Source organism: Megascapheus bottae, chromosome 14 (genome assembly GCF_031878675.1).
Source record: "Megascapheus bottae isolate mThoBot1 chromosome 14, mThoBot2.hap1, whole genome shotgun sequence".
Lineage (NCBI taxonomy): Eukaryota > Metazoa > Chordata > Mammalia > Rodentia > Geomyidae > Megascapheus > Megascapheus bottae.
In genome coordinates, this window is record NC_143522.1 from 23,085,878 (window position 1) to 23,104,633 (window position 18,756).

Here is an 18,756-nt window from a genome sequence, read left to right on the forward strand (position 1 = left end):
AGCCCTGGGTTCCATTCCTTGGTACCACATACACAGAAAAAGTGAGCAATGGTGCTGTAGCTCAAGTGGCAGAGTTCTAGCCTAGAGCAAAAAGTGTTCAATGATCGAGCCCAGGCCCTTAGTTCAAACCCCAGGACTGGCAAAAACAAAAACAAAAGCAGAGTTACTGGGGCCCAGGAGTTTCGCCTAGTGGTAGAGTGCTTACCTAGCATGCACAAATACCGGGGTTCGATTCCTCGGTACCACATACATAGAAAGAAAAAAAAACAAAACAAAACAGTTACTAAACATGCAAGCCAGAGATATATGTATTCTAATACATGTATCTGAAAAGGAACTAAATCTGTAAATAATCCCAATAACTGAATAGCAGATTAATTTTAAATGGATGAAATATTTCAACAAGAAGTTTATAAAGAAAGATGAAAAGTGGCCAATCAGGGAGGAGGGAAATGGGACCAAGACATGAGAAAGGGTATCAATGTATGTGAATTAATGCACCTTCTATCTGGTGAATATAATGTAACCCTTCTATTAATTACAATAAAAAATATATGGAAAAAAAGAAAAATGGGGGGCCGGGAGTCTAGCCTAGTGGTTAAAGTGCTTGCCTAGCATGCACGAAGACCCGGATTCAATTCCTCTGTACCACATACATAGAAAAAAGCAGGAATGGTGCTGAGGCTCAAGTGGTAGAGCTCTAACGTTGAGAAAGTCCAAGGACAGTGCCCAGGCCCTGAGCTCAAGCCCATGACTGGCAAAAAAAAAAAAAAGAAGAAAAATGGCCAACCAATAATTGAAAGAAACATCAGTGCGATATAAACATAAAACCATAATGAGATTTTGGCACTAGATATCCACCAGGATAAAGCACATTAAAACTAAGATGTCGATACTGCTGAGTGTTTTGAGGATTCTGAGCATGGGGAAGGGAGTACTCAGAGGTTAGAACTACTATTTTGAAAGAAATGCCAGAGGATTCTAACAGAAGTAAATGCATGCACATTCTCTGACCTTGTAGTTCACTGCCAGGTAAGACACACATTCACCAACAGTACAGGAATGTTCACCGTGCCTGAGGAGAGGAGCACAAAAGCGCAATTCCCATGTGCATCTCAGCATACAAAATAACACGAAGCCAAATGAACTCCAGGAAATGGAGAGATGTTGTTTTGCTGGTGGCAGTCTTTGTTTTCTTCTTGTCTTGTTTGTTTGTTTGTCTATCTTTAGGAGGTGAAAGGGAGGCACAGGAATGCAGGGACAAAGGGTGAACAAATACAGAGTGGAACTCACTACCACACTATGTGGAAAATGAACTGTACAACTTGTGGGTGGCATGGGAGGGGAAAAGTGAGAGAGTGAGATGGAAGGGGTGACACCGTCCAAAAAGAAGTGTACTCTGCCCGACTTATGTAACTGTAACCCGTCTATACATCATCTTTATAGTAACAAGAAAACTAAAAACAAATGTTCCAATGTGGAATCAAAATTTTCTAACCTCACTGGTTTCTATCAAGGGTGGATGGCTGGAAAGAGGAACAGGATATGTACTAAATACCACACAGTGTTAACGGTAGACTGTAGGGGGTGAGTTGTAGGTGGCACTGTACACAGGCTTCATTGGTCTGTTGCCAGTTTTCCATAATCAAATGCCGAATAAAGGGAACTGCAGTATTAACCCTGGGAGAACGCATGCGTACTCACCAAAGGCTGGGTAGAGAAGGAAACCCACCATAGCCGAGCAGCTCTTTTGCTTTCACTACAGCAGCTATCTGTTCCTAAATGAGGGTTTGGGGCGGGTGGGCCTCGTGGGGCCACTCTCACAGAAGGCGGCGGGGGAGACGGGGATACCCACCTAGCCATTCCTTCTCCCTTTGGTGTTGGCGCCTGGCGGGTGACTCTGGAGGGGTCCCGCAGTCACTAGGTACCTGGGTGGGGGGCAGATGTGTGTGAAGGGTACGGAGCGCCCTCTCCTGGTCCTCGAGGGACCCACACAGGCCGGATGAGCCCGGGGCTCCCCTCTTCAGGGCCCCCTCGGGGGTCTGCGCACCGGGGCCTGGGGGCGGGGGGGGGGACCTGCGGGAGGCGGTTCAGTGTTGGGGGTTGGGGAAAGACGGTCCCCGCGGCCCGGGGGCGTGGGGGGCATGGGGCGGGGGCGGGGGGCACTGTGGCTGGCAGCTGCGCGGCTCCACCTGTTGCGCGTCTGAGCGCGCTGGCTGAGCCGAGCCCCTTGGCACCGGAGGACGCCAGGGACAGTCGCCACAGGGCCGCCCGGGGGTGAGACCCTGCGCCCCGGGAATCGCTGGAGCACCTGGCTGCTGCTCTGCAGGTGGGGAGCGCGCTGGGCGCAAGAACGAAGGGGCCCCGGGCAGCCCAGCCAGGTGGCCCGGTGGAACTTGCGCTCCTCCTGGCCGCGCTCCCGTCCTCTCCGGGGAGCCGGGCTGGTAAAGCCAAACCGATGAGGACAGAAGACGCCCAGCGTGGCGTCCAGAGGACCAGGGCGGAAGAGGCCGCCGGAGGGAGGCTGTCCGGGGAGAGGCTGCCCACGGTGGGGATGACGGCTGCCGGGAGGGGGGGTCGGGAGGAGGTGAAGGGAGGCTGTCCAGGGAGAGGCTGCGGGGGGCGGGGAGCTCCAGACTTCCTTCGCTCCCTTGATGCAGCCTCCCTCTCTGCTTTCCTCTCTCCAGCCCGTTCGCCCGCCGGACGCCGCACACGGCCAGGGCCAAGCGGATCTGGGTTCGCAGACGCGGCCCGGCCCTGTCCTTGCGCCTGACCCGGACCTGTGCCGACCTCCCCCGCCCCTCCACCCCACCCCCGCAAGCCCCGCCGCCCCGCGAGCGGTTCCGAAGGCCGGGGTCTGGATCCGCCCCGCCGCCAGGACTCCGCGCCGCGCACTCCCCGCAGATCCGGCGCAGCGTCCCCGTCCGAGCCTTCGAACACCCGGCACCGCCACCCAGACCCCAAGGCTGCACTTACCCGCCGGTGTCCCGCGAACCGCAGCGTCCGGCCGGGGCCGAGTTCGGGTCGGCCGAGTTTGGCCTGAGGACGCGCCACGCCCCCCCGGCCGGGGCGGCGGGGAGGCGAGGTGGACGCCGGGCGCCCGCAGCCTCGTGCCCAGCAGACGCGCGCGGGCCGGCGGGGCGCTCACATCTCCCGCGAACGTTCCCGAGCGGCGTGCGGGGGAGCGGCGGCTGCAGAGCGGATTCGAGAGCGGGAGTCGCGGGGGGACCCCCCCGGGACGGCCTGGGCGCGCGTGGGGGGCGCCTGGCGGCCATGGGCGCGCCGGCTGCACGGCGTCCTGGTGCGGGGTGAGCAGCCGCCGAGCCGCGATCCCCACCCCGCACCCTCGGGGCCCTGTCCCCAGTCATCCCCGGGAGGAGAGAGCGGCCATGGCCGGCCGGGGCTGCAGCTGCGGCCCCGGGCACCTGAACGAAGAGAACGCGCGCTTCCTGCTGCTGGCCGCGCTCATCCTGCTCTACCTGCTGGGCGGCGCCGCGGTGTTCTCGGCGCTGGAGCTGGCGCACGAGCGCCAGGCCAAGCAGCGCTGGGAGGAGCGCCTGGCCAACTTCAGCCGCGGCCACAACCTCAGCCGCGAGGAGCTGCGCGGCTTCCTCCGCCACTACGAGGAAGCGACCCGCGCGGGCGTCCGCGTGGACAGCGTGCGTCCGCGCTGGGACTTCACCGGCGCCTTCTACTTCGTGGGCACCGTCGTGTCCACCATCGGTAAGTGACCCGGCGGCGCTCCGCGTGCCCATCCAGGACGAGACCCCCTCCCCGCCCCCCCCCGCCCCCGCCCCCTCTGGGAACCAGCCAGCGGGATCCACAGGTGGTGCCCGGCCCGGGCTCTCAGAATGCAGGTCCCCAGCGCGCTTGGTAGAAGAAACCAGGATCTCAGCTCCCTCCCCAGAGCTAGAACTTGAGGGTGAACCTCACCCCCCACCCTCCACCCCAAGGGATGGGAATGCTTAAGTTGGAGAAGTTTTGCTGTGGATGTTTCCATCTAGTGAAGGACTGAGCTTGCAAGTAGGGATGGGAAGCGGTGGACGTTTGGGTGACACACACACACACACACACACACACACACGCAGTCACCATGATGGGTAGTTTCAAGCTCAGGGTCATTTGTGTTTGGAGGCACCACGTCGTGCACCTATTGCATTCTGGGCTGAGCCGGCTTGTCTTGGAAGGTCTGCTGGCCAAGAGAAGGATGAACACTACTGTCCCCAGGTCACAGGTCAGCAGTTCCTACTTTCCTGGACCAGATGAGACCCAAGGAGAATTCTGAGCCAGGGTGTACCAGGCCCACTGTCAGTTCTGCCTCTATCCACCATCAGAAGGAAGGGAAAAGATGGAGGGCCTGTGGACAGCCCTAGGATGGTTCACCCTTGAGGCATCAACCACTGATGGGAGGGTGGGAGGAGATGCCAAGCAAAGAGGACAGAATAGGGAAGGAGGTTGGAAGGCCAGGTGGAGACAAGTGTGCACCAGTGTCAGAGCACGGGAACAGCAAGAAGGCTGGTGGTGGAAACAGCCCAGGATGGGTGGATGCTCCTCATCCAGGACACATGGGCCAGGCAGTGGCGAGGGAGGCCTCCCCTTCCCAGGCTGCCAGGGGTCTCTGCATTAGGGACATGCGTCCAGGGGTGAGAGCAGCAGGCAGGAAAGGCTTCCAAGGACAGGCCAGGGACCAACCCCAAGGAAGCCAGGGCTTGGGCCGCTGAGCCGGAAGTCTGGGAGAGAACCAGTTCCTTAGGGACACAGCTGTGTTGCTCGCAACTCCCATCTCATCCTGGTGGCTCTGCCCACCTGCTGTGATGGCACAGCAGAAGCTGTGACCAACCCTCTTCGTTTTCCTACTGGGCCCACACTCACAGCCTGCCTCCTAGCACGGTCCCACCTATCCCTCACCACATCACCTCCCATGCCTCAGAAGCCAGAATTTCCACACAGGGAGAAGTGGGGTCACATGAAATTTAATCTTGGATCTGCTGCATTCGCATACCTAGTACAAGATGCTCTTTTTGTGTATTTGGTTTCTTTTTTCTGTAGGTAGCATGATTATTTGGGGGGGGTGGTTTTGATGAGAGATGGGAGTGCCAAAGCCTCCCCACTACCACTGCAAGCCGCACCTGAAGCTCCCCCATGGGTGGAGAAGTAGGAAGAAGCATGCAGGGGCAAGCGGACAGCAGTGAGTGGGGGTAGGGGGGCAGAAATGTTACAGGCAGGTGGCATGACAAACACAGGGCTTGAGGATGCAAATGTGTTAACAAAGCAGGTGAAGCATAGTGAAACCTGGACAGAGTCTGAAGTTGGAGTTTGAGGTTCTGCCTTTGTAACTTGGGCATGTTTCGTAATCCTTAAGGTCTAGACAGTGCCCATCCTGGCATCTGGCAGTCACACTAGCCCCTCAGCCACATTAGGCCTGCCTCCTGCCTGCTGCCTCTGCCTCTCCTGAAGCCCACCCCTTCTAGGATTTTCTTGAGGGACAATGAGCTCCTGTAAGGGAATGTGTATTAAACTATTAAAAATGCATATTAAAAACCACCCATCCCCTGTGGAAGGATCACACACTTTTTGCATTTTAAACATTTCCTTCTAAATGATTCCATTCATTGCTATTGTAAAAACAACAGTTTTGATTAGGGACTTGAACAGATATTTGGACACGAATGTTCCTCTCACTATTGTGTTCCACAGCCCAAGAGAGAAGCCCCTCCCCCACGGTCCACCCACTGATGCCTGAAAATCACCACGTGGTGTCTGCAAACAATGAATGGCTTCTTAGCCATAAGAAGGAGTAAGGTTTTGATAGTACAGTGCAGATGGACCTCAGAAACAATTTTATTTGTTGAAATTAGCCAGACACAACAAGGACATGAGCGGTGTGATTCTAGAGAAGCCTGGGGAAGCAGAAAGGAGGCAGGGACTGAGGGAAGGCAGGAAGAGAATGTCACTGTTTAGTGGGACTGAAGCTTGGGTGTGGGACTGAAGCTTGGGTATGGGACTGAGGGAGGATTTACAGGTATGGAGAGTATCTAGTATTTCCACCTAACTTAATTTTGGTAGGATTGCTAAAATGAACACAACCTTAAATATATAACTTCACCACAATAAGAAAAAATACAATATGAGGAGGTTGGTGAATTTAAAAGAAGAGGGGGAGGGCAAGTGATCACTGGAAACAAGAATTATCTTGAAGGCCAGGCACTGGTGATTCATGCCTGAAATTTCAAGAGGCTGAGATCTGAGGTTCCAGGTTAGATGCCAGCCCAAGCAAACAAGTCAGAGACTCTTAATTCCAATTAACCAGCAAAAAGTTGGACATGAAGATGTGGTTCAATTGGAGGAGCACCAGCCATGAGCAAAAAAAGTTAAGCAAGGCCAGGAGTTTGGCTTAGTGGTAGAGTGCTTGCCTAGCATGCATGAAGACCCGGGTTCGATTCTTCGATACCACATACATAGAAAAAAAAGCCAGAAGTGGCGCTGAGGCTCAAGTGGTAGAGCTCTAGCCTTGAGAAAGTCCAAGGACAGGGTTCAGACCCTGAGCTCAATCAAGCCCAGGACTGGCAAAAAAAAAAAAAAAAAAAAAAAAGTTAAGCAAGATCTTGAGGCTCTGAGTTCAAGACCCATGTGCACATGCACACACATACACACACACACACACACACACACACACACACACACACACACTTGGGGTCAAGACCAAGTAAGGGGCTTTTGAAGTCAAATTATTGGCAATACAAACAATCAAATATTGAGAATATCAAGTTAAAAACTGGCACCAAAGCACCAAACAGGCTCTTTCCTTTATAGGAAAGGTCTGCACGCAGACCTTAGTCAGATAGGTAGGAAAGTTTATATCAATTCCATCCTATAACAAAAGGAAAGTGAGGTGCAGAGAGCATAAATCTTGCTTATTTGGAGTGAGCCTGGACAAAATAGCTTCATGAGGAAGGCTCAGTGTATCCATTCAGAGAAGCTTCGGTTTGTTCCATGGTGTACTTGCAACTTGGAAAATTACAATTCTCTTGTCCAGTACTCTGGTTCTTGCAGGAGTTCATCTGAGACTATCACATCAGAAATTCTTATTTATGCTGGGTGCGGTGGCTCACGGTTCAAAGCCCTACCCCAGGCACTAAAGACCCTGAGACTCTTATCTCCAGTTAATCTCTAGAAAACCAGAAGTGGTGCTGAGGCTCTAGGGGTAGGGCGGTAGCCTTGAGCTGAAGATTCAGGGACAGTGTCCAGGCCTAGAGTCCAAGCCCCATGGCCAACAAAAAAAATTCTTATTTATGTTATAAAATAGAACGGTGTCTTATTTTTCTGATTCATTTGTTTATATGATAGTATTGTAGTTTGAACTCAGAGCCTCATGTCTGCTACACTCCCAGCCCTTTTTGCATTCATTATTTTTCAGAGAAAGTCTTAGATTCTGTTGCCCAGGGCTTGTTTCAGGTTGTGATTCTCTTACCTATAACTCGTGTATAGTTAGAATTACAAATGTGAGCCACCAGACCAGGCTTCTGCTTTGAGATACAGTCTCATTAGCTTTTTAGTGAGGCTAGCCTCAAACTGCAATCTTATCTCCATCTCCCAAGTAGCTGGGATTATAGACATATATCACCATGCCTAGCTGATTTCCTTTTTTAAATCCTAAACATCATCTTTTGCTCTTGCTTTATCCATACCATTTTCTGTGGGGGAGAGAAGACTTTGGTTTGAATGTAACCCAGATAATTCTTGGACCTAGTGATGTCCTGTCAGTAGTTCTCCTTTCAAAGAGGCATGGTCTAATTGCCCAGATGACTTACAAATAAATAAATTCTATATGTTTGTATCTCCCAATCACCTTAGAAAAAGTCTCTGGTTTTTAAGGAAGCTTATCAAGCAAGCTTCTACTTTTTCCTTTCCAAATCTCTCTTATCTCAGAGGAGGCCTGGCACCTCTCCTCCCTAGACCCTCCTCAGGTTCTCCCTGGTCCCCGGGGGGTGGGGGGAGGGGGGGGGCTCTGTCATCCTGTTCCCTGTGATCTCTCCCCGCCCTCTAGTCGCAGGATTGACAGGCTGCTCCAGTGCTGTTTCACTGTCTGTCTCTGGTTTGTAGGGGATGCTCCCGGCACGGGGCAGTCCTGGCAGCAGACCTGCAGCAGCCTTTCCCCTTGAAGGAGGATGGAGAACACTGGATTATTCATGACCTGGGGAAGGGGGCACTAGGCCATGGGACAGCCCCCTCCCCATCACTCCAGCCTTCTCCCCCCTGCACGTTAACCTGAAGAGCCAGGCATTTTACCATGTTCCCAAACACTGTGCTTTAAACAACCCCCTGCTGGGTCTTCCCATGGCCAGACAACCATCTTTAGAAGCCTCATTAAGTGCTCAGGGTCAGTTGGCTCCCACATCTGATCATACTGCCTGCCTGCATGTCTCCGCTCCACCCCTTGCATGGAAGGGAAATCCCGGGATCAATGAACCCAGGGTGAGACCGCAAATGGAAATGAGTCTATTGGGGTGCAGGACATTGGGAGAACTATGCTGTAGAAAGCACAGAGCTCCCCACTCAGGTATTGCATTTCTCGATTTAAGGCAGTACTGGGCTGGCCAGGCAGGTGTGAGGACTTGGAGTCTTCAGCTAAGCCTGGACCCTGGGAGCTCTGGGCTTTTTCTGTGGAGGCATGAGAAAAACAGGAAGTCCAGCTCACTTCTTGGTAAACTGGCAGGAGCATTTTGATGGCACAATTTGCTGAAGTTTCTATTCCTGTAGGACCTGCCACTGGGGGTGTGGGGAGCTGGAACTTTTGATGTCACAACTTGCTGAAGTTTCTATTCCTGTAGGACCTTTGATCCCCTCCAAGGACAGATTTCACATATTACCTGTATTGTTGTACACTCTTTTTTTTTTTCCTTTCGAGTCATAGAACTCTGGGCCTGGCCGCTGACCCTGAGCTCTTCGGCTCAAGGCTTCCTCCCTAACCCTTGAGGCACAGCACCACTTCTGATTTTCTAGTGGTTAATTGGAGATAAGAGTCTCATGGACTTTTTAGTGCCTGGACTGACTTTGAACCGTGATCCTCATATTTCAGCCTCCAGAGTAGCCAGGATTATAGGCATGAGCCACCTCGCCCGGCTACATTCCCTTCTTAGAATGGGGATAGTAGTATTTTCTTAACTCTGTCAGGGCCACATATGATGTAGCTCTCCCTAGATCCATACTATTTTTTCTTTTACATTATTTCCTATATGCTTTTCTACATTTCTGTTAATGTTAATGTCCTCAGAGTTGGAACTGGAGGCTGACGTGTGTGTGCACAGTAAGATTTATGAGCCTAGTGGTAGGCTGTAATCCTGTCATTGGGAGGCTTATGGTGTGGCTAAAGCTTTTCCTGTCTAAGAAGTTTAAGAGACTCGTCTCAACCTGTATCTGGGTAAAGTGGCACACACCTGCCTCGAGAATCATGGTGCCAGGCCAGCTAGAGAAGAAAAGTCCACAAGACTCTGTCTCCATGGAAGAAAAGCTACACAGGTGATTCATGTGCCTGTGACCACAGTGACAGTGGTGTGGCAGGGGGCATCTCCTCACTCCATAGAAAAGTGTGAAAGACACAGGGTTGGATGTGTGGCTGAAGAGCATGGCACCAGACTAGCAAGCAATTCTGAGTTCAAACCCCAGTACCAATGTCAACCCTTTCAACATTCTCACCCAGCCCACCTGCCCCTTCCCTCACTTCTTCTCAATTTTTAGGTTTGTATTTCTTTTTTTCCCCTGCAGTTTATATATACAAAGCATCTTGATCCCTGTCATCTCTTCGGCATCTTCATCCTTATATTCAAAACACACCTAATCCAATGGCTTCAATACAATATAAAACTGTGATAATAAAATTAATCTTGTTGGGCTGGGAGTTTGGCCTAATGGTAGAGTGCTGGCCTAGCATGAACAAAGACCCAGGTTCGAGTCCTCAGTACCACATACATAGAAAAAAAAGCCAGAAGTGGTGCTGAGGCTCAAGTGGTAGAGCTCTGGCCTTGAGAAAGTCCAGGGACAGTGCTTAGGCCCTGAGCTCAAGCCTAGGACTGGCAAAAAAAATTAATCTTGTTATTATAACATTGGTTTTTTTCATCTGTGACTACCACTCAGGTGGTTTTCAATCAAAATGTAAACCAGAATGAAATACTTGTAAATGCAGTTTATTGCAATTGCTGGATTATGTGTTTCCACTCAAAAAATTCAAAAATTCTTATTTTTAAGTGAAAATGTGACACTTTTTTTGGCCAGTCCTGGGGCTTGAACTCAGCGCCTGAGCACTGTCCTTGGTCTTTTTCAAGGCTAGAGCTCTACCACTTGAGCCACAACACCACTTCTGGCTTTTTCTATGTATGTGGTACCAACAAATCTAACCCTGGTCTTTGTGCATGCTAAGCAAGCACTCTACCACTAGACCAAATTCCCAGCCCAAAATGTGACACTTTTAAAGGAGAGTTGATGGAGAGAGAGTGAGGAAGAGAAAGAGAGAGGGGGGAGGAGAGACAGAGACAGACAGAGATAGAGTGAGAGAGAGAGAGAGAGACAGACATCCAGACAGACAGACAGAGACAGAGACAGAGACAGAGACAGAGATAGAGAGAAACACAGAGAGGGAGAAGGGTGAGGGAGAGGGGTGTCCTGCCATCAGGTGTGTCGGTGACATTACACAGGAATTCTGATGAAGGCTGTCTCCCCAGAGCCCTAGAGACAGCTCAACAGGCTCTGTGGATCAGGTTTACATGACAGACTTAAGAGGAAAAAGGTCATACTGCCCATGCAGTATGAATGGAAAGGGGTGTATTGGTGAGGAGGCAGTTAAAAGTGAGGAAAGATTCTGGGTAGCTCAGGGGAAGACAAGAATGGTGGAGCTAGATACTGCTTAAGTGATAGAGTGCCAGCCATAAGGGAAAAAGCCAAACTGGAACAGGAGTCCCCTCATTCAAGAACCATTACTAGCCCATGCACACACACACACACACACACACACACACACACTATTCCTCCTCCGGATTGATTTGGTATTCTTGTCAGTAATTAATTATCAACGTGAGTGTTGATTTCTGGACTCTGAACTCTTCTCTTGATCTGTAATCTGTCTGTGCATGACACCGTAGCTGTGTGGTCAGTTGTGGAATCAAGGGATGTGAGTTCTCCCTTGTTCTTCTTTTTCAGCTGTCTTGTCTATTCAGTCCCTTAATCCTCCAGGTGGATTTTAAGGTTATCTTTTGGGTTCTACATATTAATCTGTAGACTAATTTGCAACAATTACCACTGACAACATTAAATATTCCAACCCATGAGCATGAGAGACCTTTCCGTCTATATGGACCCTTTAGGGTTTGTTTTATTGTACGTATATGTGGGGGGGGGAGCATGCACACGTGTGTACTAGTCCAGGGACTTGAACTTGGGGTCTGGGCACTGTCACTAAGCGTTTTTGCTCAAGGCTAGTACTCTACCACAGCTCCATTTCTGGCTTTTTGGACGGTCTTTCCCAATAAGAGTCTCATCAACTTTCTTGCCCAGGCTAGCTTTGAATTGCAATCCTTAGATCCTAGCCTCTTAAATAGCCAGGGTTATAGACAGAGCCCACTGGCCCCTGTCCCATTACGTGTTCATTTTTGTTATTGTTTGAATAATGTTTGTGTAGTTTTCAAAATATTGTTTTATATTTTTTGATTATTTCTGTTCTTAATGTTATTATAAATATTTTTGGTTAATTTTACTTTGGGTTGTGTTTTGCAAGTGTGCAGAAATAAAATTGATTCTTGCATGTTGTTTTTATACCATGTGGTCTGCTATAGTGTATTAGCTTATCCTGTGGCGTATTAGTTTTAATCACATTTTTATGGGTTATCTAATCATGTTTAATGATTTCCTATATTGAGGATAATGCCATTTATAAGTAGAAGTGGTTTTAATAATGTTATAGGTTTTTTCATGCTTGGCAAGACTCTCCAGCACCATGTTGAGTTGAAGTGGTGTAAGTGAGCCTCTTACCTTGTCCCTGATCTGGGGGGAAGTTTCTGTCTTTCCCTGTTGGACTGGCATGATAGATTGTCTTTCTAGGTTATGAGAGTTCCTGAACTCTGTCCCTAGTTTGTTGAGTGTTTTAAATCACACAGACGCTGGTATTCACATGGACTCCTTTTGTGTGTCCACTCATATGATCTTGTGTTTTCTTCCTTATGCTTTTGGTAGTGCACCAGATGGTCTTTAGATATTGACTCACATTTAGCTTCCTTGGTCATGGTGTGTAGTTCTGTTTGTATGGTTTGTGCATAGAGTTTGTCACTACTTTGGTGTTCATCTTTGTTTTTGGTCATTGTGAAAAAAGTATCTGAGAAAAAAAAAAAAAGGAGGATGGAGGGCTAGGAGTTTGGTGTAGTGGTAAAGTGCTTGCCTAGCATGCCTAAAGACCCGGATTCAATTCTGTGGTACCACATACATAGAAAAAAGCCCGAAGTGGTGCTGAGGCTCAAGTGGTAGAGATCTAGCCTTGAGAAAAGTCCAAGGGCAGTGCTCAGACTCAGAGTTCAAACCCCACAACTGGCAAGAAAAAAAAGGAGTAAGGAGTTGTTTTGCCTCCTGGCTTCCAGAAGTTCCCGTCCAAAGTGAGTTGGATCCATTGCTTTACGGCCTAAGATAAGGCAGAACATCATGCCTTCAAGAACATGCCCCTGGTAACCAACTTCTGTCAATGAGGCCACATCTCTGAAAGTCTCCACCACCTCCAATACCATCAAATGATGGATCCATAGACTCACTGGATCCACTAGCTAGGGATCAAGCTTTCCATACACCAACCTATCAGGGAACACTCCCTATTCAATCTCTACAATTATGTAAAGGATATTTGCATCTGTATGCAAAGGAGATACTCACCTGTTTGGTTGGTTTGTTTTGTTTTACATCAAATGTCTTTGTTTTGGTTTGATATGAAGAAAACACAGTAGATATGCCTACACATCTATGAGTTGAGGAATATTTTTCAATAATTTCTGTTCCTGAGATTCTTTAGGATATACTATTATTCATTAATCTACCTATTCTTCCGATTATAAAATATGTGAGTTGTTTCTGATTATTTGTTAGTACAACAGCTCTCCAAAGCACATATTTTAACTGAAAGTACACTAAGTATAGATCATACAAATTTTTGAAACTTAAATTTAATATCTAAACTTTAAAAATAAATAAATTACAATAAATTTTTAAACTTGTAAATTAAATATTTAAACTTAATATTCTGCTGGACACCAGTGGCTCCTGTTATAATGCTAGCTAATCAGGAACCTGAGGTCTGGGAATTGTGGTTCCAAGCCAACGTGGGCAGATGAATTTGTGAGACTTTTATCTCTAATTACCCAAAAGCTGGAAGTGGAGGGGGTGGCATGGCTCGATGGCTCAAGTGGTAGAGTGCTAGCTAGCATATACATGCACGTCACACACACACACACACACACACACACACACACACTTTTTTTTAACATACCATCTTCTTCCACTTCTTTGGCACTGCACTAAGCATTCTGCACGCATCATCTTTCATCCTGTGATGCAGGACCATTATTTTCCCCAGCCTGTGAGAAAAATTGGAACACAGTGGTAAACTACACTAGCAAACTGAGCTCAGCCGTGGTCATACAGCTAGACAGTTAGCAGACCTTTGAATCAAACTTTGTGCAAGCATGGGGGTGGGGCAGTTAGTTGTAAGATCATCGCGACACTAGTGAAAATGGCCCTGGCTCTGGGTTTGGTTTTGCCATTGATGCAGCTGTGTTTGTTACAACAGATGATTTTTTTTTTAAATAAGCTATTGTCTGGGAACAACAACAGCTTGTATAAAAACATAAGGAAGGTGTCTGGGTGGCTCACATTGGTATTCTTTCTTCTCTCAGAGCATGGCCAGCACCTGCCTCAGGTCAGTCATGAAGTTGAGTTCAGTTTGTCACAATGGGAATGTATTGAGTCCCTTTGCTTAACTTAACTGCAGGAGTTCTCAGCCTGGGTCTAGGAATAGAATTGATGGCTTCTGTAAAGTTAGATGGCAAATGAGTTCATTCTTATGTTTATTAACCTCAGAATGGACTCTTGACAAACTCCCAGCATTTTCTTCAATAAGAAACATAGGGAACAAGGCAGAGGCAGGACAAGCCTGTGGTTCTGTCATCCGTGGAAATTGCAGGGGTCTCCCTGCACTTCACAGTGAGGCCAGACCTCCTCTGGAAACCAGGTACTTGAATTTGTTAATATTTGATATTGGGAATATAGTTATTAATGCTGAATAGATTAATCAAATGTAAAAGTACAGGTTGAGTGGTGGCTCACAACTGTAATCTTAGCTACTCAGAAGGAGGCTGAAATCTGAGGATCATAGTTCGAGGCCAGCCCTGGCAGCAAAATCATGTGAAACTCTTATTTCCAGTTATCTACTTTTTAAAAAAAGACTGGAAATAGAGCTGGGGTTCAAGTGGTGGAGTGCCACCCTTGAGCAAAAAAAGGTCCTGGACAAGACTGGGAGTTTGACCTTGTGGTAGAGTGCCTGCCTAGCAAGCATGAAGACCTGGGTTTGATTCCTTGGTACTACATACATAGAAAAAGCCCGAAAGGATGCTGTGGCTCAAGTGGCAGGGGCAAGGACAATACCCAGGCCCTGAGTTCAAGTCCTAGGACCAGCCCTCCCTCACCCAAAAAAACTACATCACATATTCATTGTTGGGCTTTGATCTGGCAGCTTTGGCAATGCTTCACATCTGATTTAATTTGATGAAAAGCAGACACTGTGCCTAGAGATACCATCAGCTTCCCTTGACTACTGAAGTATCCTTTTCTAACAACAGAAAATACAAAAAAACCAAAAACAGGAATTGAGAAGTAGACCAAGTCTGCTTTTGATTGAAGAGGAAGAGAAGCCCTGCCCTGCTCCGTGGCCACACCCAGTGTGGTTAGTGAAGGCCCACGGATCCTGTGCCACTGTGTAGAAATGCGCCACAAATACACCTGTTGCTCAATCAGCAGCATCTCTGCCTCTCCAGATCATTCAGGGGAAGCTTCGGGGTACTGAAGCATCTTAATCTCATTCTTGGGAGCAGCGTGACCATATTCCTCAGAGGACCAGGCACCACTTACAGTCATCTTGTTTAGAAGGGTGAAATGGTTTGTGACTGTAACCCTAGCTATTCAGGAAGCAGAGGTAAGAGGATCAAGGTCTGAGACCCATCTAGGAAACATGTTTGAGACTGTATGTAAAAAAGAAGAAGCAATCCAAGGTGGATATAGTGGCTATAATTCCAGCTATTCAAGAATTGTAGGGAAAGGATCATGGTTCCAGGCAGACCTCAATAAAAAGCATAAAACTCTACCTGAAGAAAGTAAACTGAAAACAAAGGGCAGGGAGTGTGGCTCAAATGGTGCAGCTCTAAAAACAAAGGAAATTCCATGACTCAATCAATACTCAAGGTCATTGACATGGTCTTGGAGATATAAATGTAACTACATAGACATGAAAACCTATGATGGGCTATATACTCTATAGACATAATGTTACAAAGATCAGTATGTATCTATGTCATAAAACGTCTCAGCTTAATTTTAATTTTGTTCTTAAATTTATGTGCCAGCGATTGCATATAGAGATCCCATTCTTTTTTTTTTTTTTTTTTTTTTCAGTCCTGGGGCTTGAATTCTGGGCCTGTGCCTGAAGTCGTCAGCTCAAGGCTACCACCCTACCCCTAGCATCACAGCACCAATTCCAGTTTTCTAGTGGTTAATTAGAGATCAGAGTCTCACAGTCTTTAGTGCCTGGGCTGGCTTTAAATTGCCATCCTCAGATCTCAGCTAGGATTACATTCATGAGCCACTCCACCCAGATTAGAAAGCCCATTCTTGAATACTTACTTGTTAAATAACATTTGAAATACGATATAAAAAAATCAATGTTAATAAAATCTATAAAAAAAGAAAAAAAAGGAAATTCCCAGTTTATGGGGCACTGAACAGCAAAGCAAGCCTTGTGCTGCCCTTGTGTGTCCTGTGATGAGCAGGGCCCGCTGACTCTTAGCCCACACCTTCCCCAGTGATAATTTGGAACAGAGAATACTTCTTGGTGGTTTAAAGCCCTGAGTTCAAACTCAGAACTTCCAGGAAAAAAAGAAAAGAAAAAGCACCATGATTCTCAGATGAGGAAGAGGCACAAATAACCATCCTGTGAGGCGTCACTGGATACCTACAGCCCAGATAGAAACTCTAATTATGATCATTAAATCTACTGAGTTAGACAAATTTGTTCTGAGCTTTGATCTGTGTGCAGTATCCTACTTGATTCTTTTTTTTTTGCCAGGCCTGGGGCTTGAACTAAGAGCCTGAGCACTGTCTGTGGGCTTTCTCAAAGCTAGTTCTGTACCACTTGAGCCACCATGCCACTTTCAGCTTTTTCTATGTATGTGGTACCAGGGAATCAAACCCAGGGCTTCATGGATGCTAGGCAAGTGCTCTACCACTAGGTCACATTCCCAGCCCTTCTGTATGATTCTTACAACAACAACCCAGCGTAAATATTGACAGCCCCACTTTGCAGATGGGTAAACTGAGTCTTAGAATTATTTGTCCCTCACCCTACAGCCACCAAAATGAGAAGCAAATGTATGAATCTCCAGAGCTCACACTTTTCTAGACCACTGCATCTCCTTATGTTGGGTTGTGAACTAGTTCATTAGTGGATCCCAATAGCCCCCAAGGACCTGCTTTCTCCAGACACTGACAAAGAAATTAACACTCAGCATTGTTGGTGGAGTCAGAATCAGTCTCCTTGCCTCTTGCTTGTATTCGTCTTCAATGGTTTTTGTTCGTTTTCTTGCCTTCATCAAAGCCATAACTCTGACTTCTCTTTGCCATCTTTGCATTTTAAACCAATCTAGGATAAGTAAGAAAGTACAATGGTATTTGCTGTGGTTTGTACCAGTACTGGGGCTTGAACTCCAAGCCTCACATTCTTGCTTGGCGCTTTTTTTTCCACTCAAGGCTAGCCACTCTACTACTGACGCTACATTTATCTTCACTTCCAGCATTTTGCTGATTCCCTGGAGATAAGTTTCTCAGATTTGTCTGCCCAAGCTGGCTTCCAACCAGGATCCTCAGATCCCATGCCTCTGAGTCGCTAGGATTGCAGGCCTTGGCTACTGGTGCCCAGCCAGAGTGGTACTTTTTAATGTTGTATTTTGTCTGATTCTCTCCCAATGTGATCAACCAAAGATGAGGCAGAAATATCAAAGTGAGCTAAAGGAACCCCATAGAGAGTAGATGGAGTCTGGGATGGGTTAGACTTCCCTGTGACAAACCCATTGTTACAGAGAATGCAGTGGCATCGCAGTCTTAGCAAGTGGGTTCTTCCCATCCTCCTTCCCAAGTGAGTCAGATCTCCACATGAATTGTCACATCGGCGTCCCTGAATCTCTGAATTGTCCTCCTGGAAATTTGGAGTACCTTGAATGTGTTGATGTGCCTGGGATTTAGAAATCCTGACTTACTATTTAATTGGCTTCCTGTACTGGGGTTTGTCTTATGGCGATTCTGTGAGTGTCATTACTACCTTGGCCTCTTTTTTCTCATTACAGCATTCTTCAAGGGTGAGGGCTCTGCATGAATTCCCAGGGCTTGGCGCCCTGTGGAACCCTGATGTTTGTGTCTTTTCTCACTCCGCTGTGTCGATGGCTTGCACAGTGCTCTGTACAGTCTGTCCTGGGTAAATCTGTGTTGACCATTCCGTGGAAATGACCTCGTCCAGCCATGAGTCCGATGCCCTGCCATTGTCCCCACTGAATGAAGACCAGGCATTCATGTGACTTCCCCAAAGAACCATTCCTTCTGATAGTCAGAGATTACAGGGATGCAGTCATAGGCTGTTATATGGTTGTTCAACTGAATTATCACAGGTCAGACCACTATGAGTATCAGAATGATAAGCTGATTCCTTTTTATCATCTGCAGAGAGAACACCAGAACAGGCAGTTCTTTTTTCACTTTTCCTTCAATGTAATCAAGCCATGCTTCATGTCAAATCAACTGTATGGGGGCTATAAATGTAGCACTAGTACTCTGTGCCCCCTACGGTCCCCTGGTCACACTGTGACTTGCTATCAAGGAATTCTCTGTAAGATAGAAGTTTTGCAAGAACAAAACTTGTTCTTTTTTAATTTGCTGGTGCTAGGTTTGAGCAGTCACTACTTCCCGCTTCCTCCACTTGCATTCTCAGTTTGCTTGCTTAGCTTGCACTCTATTATTTTAGCTATTGCCTCTGATCTGGCATTTTGCTGGTCAGTTAGAGGTAGAACATTGCAATTTTTTTTTGTTTTTTTTTTTTTTGTTTTTTTGGCTCAGGCTGGTTTTGAACCCCTGCCCTCCAGATCATCCTCTTGATTAGCTAGGATCCAGGGTAACATGGAACTGTAGAGGAGGAAGTAGAGCTGAGCCTTTCAAGTGTCCAAAACCAGCAGGTGGAGATCAACACCCATTTTCACAGATTCTCTTCTCTACCCTCTTTTCATGTCTAGTAGGGTATAAAATAAGAAGTATGAACCTGCTTTTAATCGTTCAGTTTGGTTACCTCATCATGTAATGATAATTACGGTAGGGATAAGGATTCTTTTGAGCATTTTACCACTCTAGCCTATTTTATTTTATTTTATTTTATTTTCGGTCATATGGCTTGAACTCTGGGCCTGGGCACTGTCTCAG

At 47.5% G+C, this 18,756-nt stretch overlaps 1 protein-coding gene across 1 annotated transcript in view; it reads left to right on the forward strand.

Annotated features, from left to right (window-relative positions):
- Positions 1–3,389: 3,389 nt before the first annotated feature.
- Kcnk13 (potassium two pore domain channel subfamily K member 13) overlaps positions 3,390–18,756 on the forward strand; it is a 62,308-nt gene continuing 46,941 nt past the window's right edge. Inside the window, exon 1 of the mRNA XM_090345400.1 lies at positions 3,390–3,723. Within this exon, the coding sequence (XP_090201526.1) occupies positions 3,390–3,723 (334 nt within the window). The remainder of the gene's footprint in view (positions 3,724–18,756) is intronic.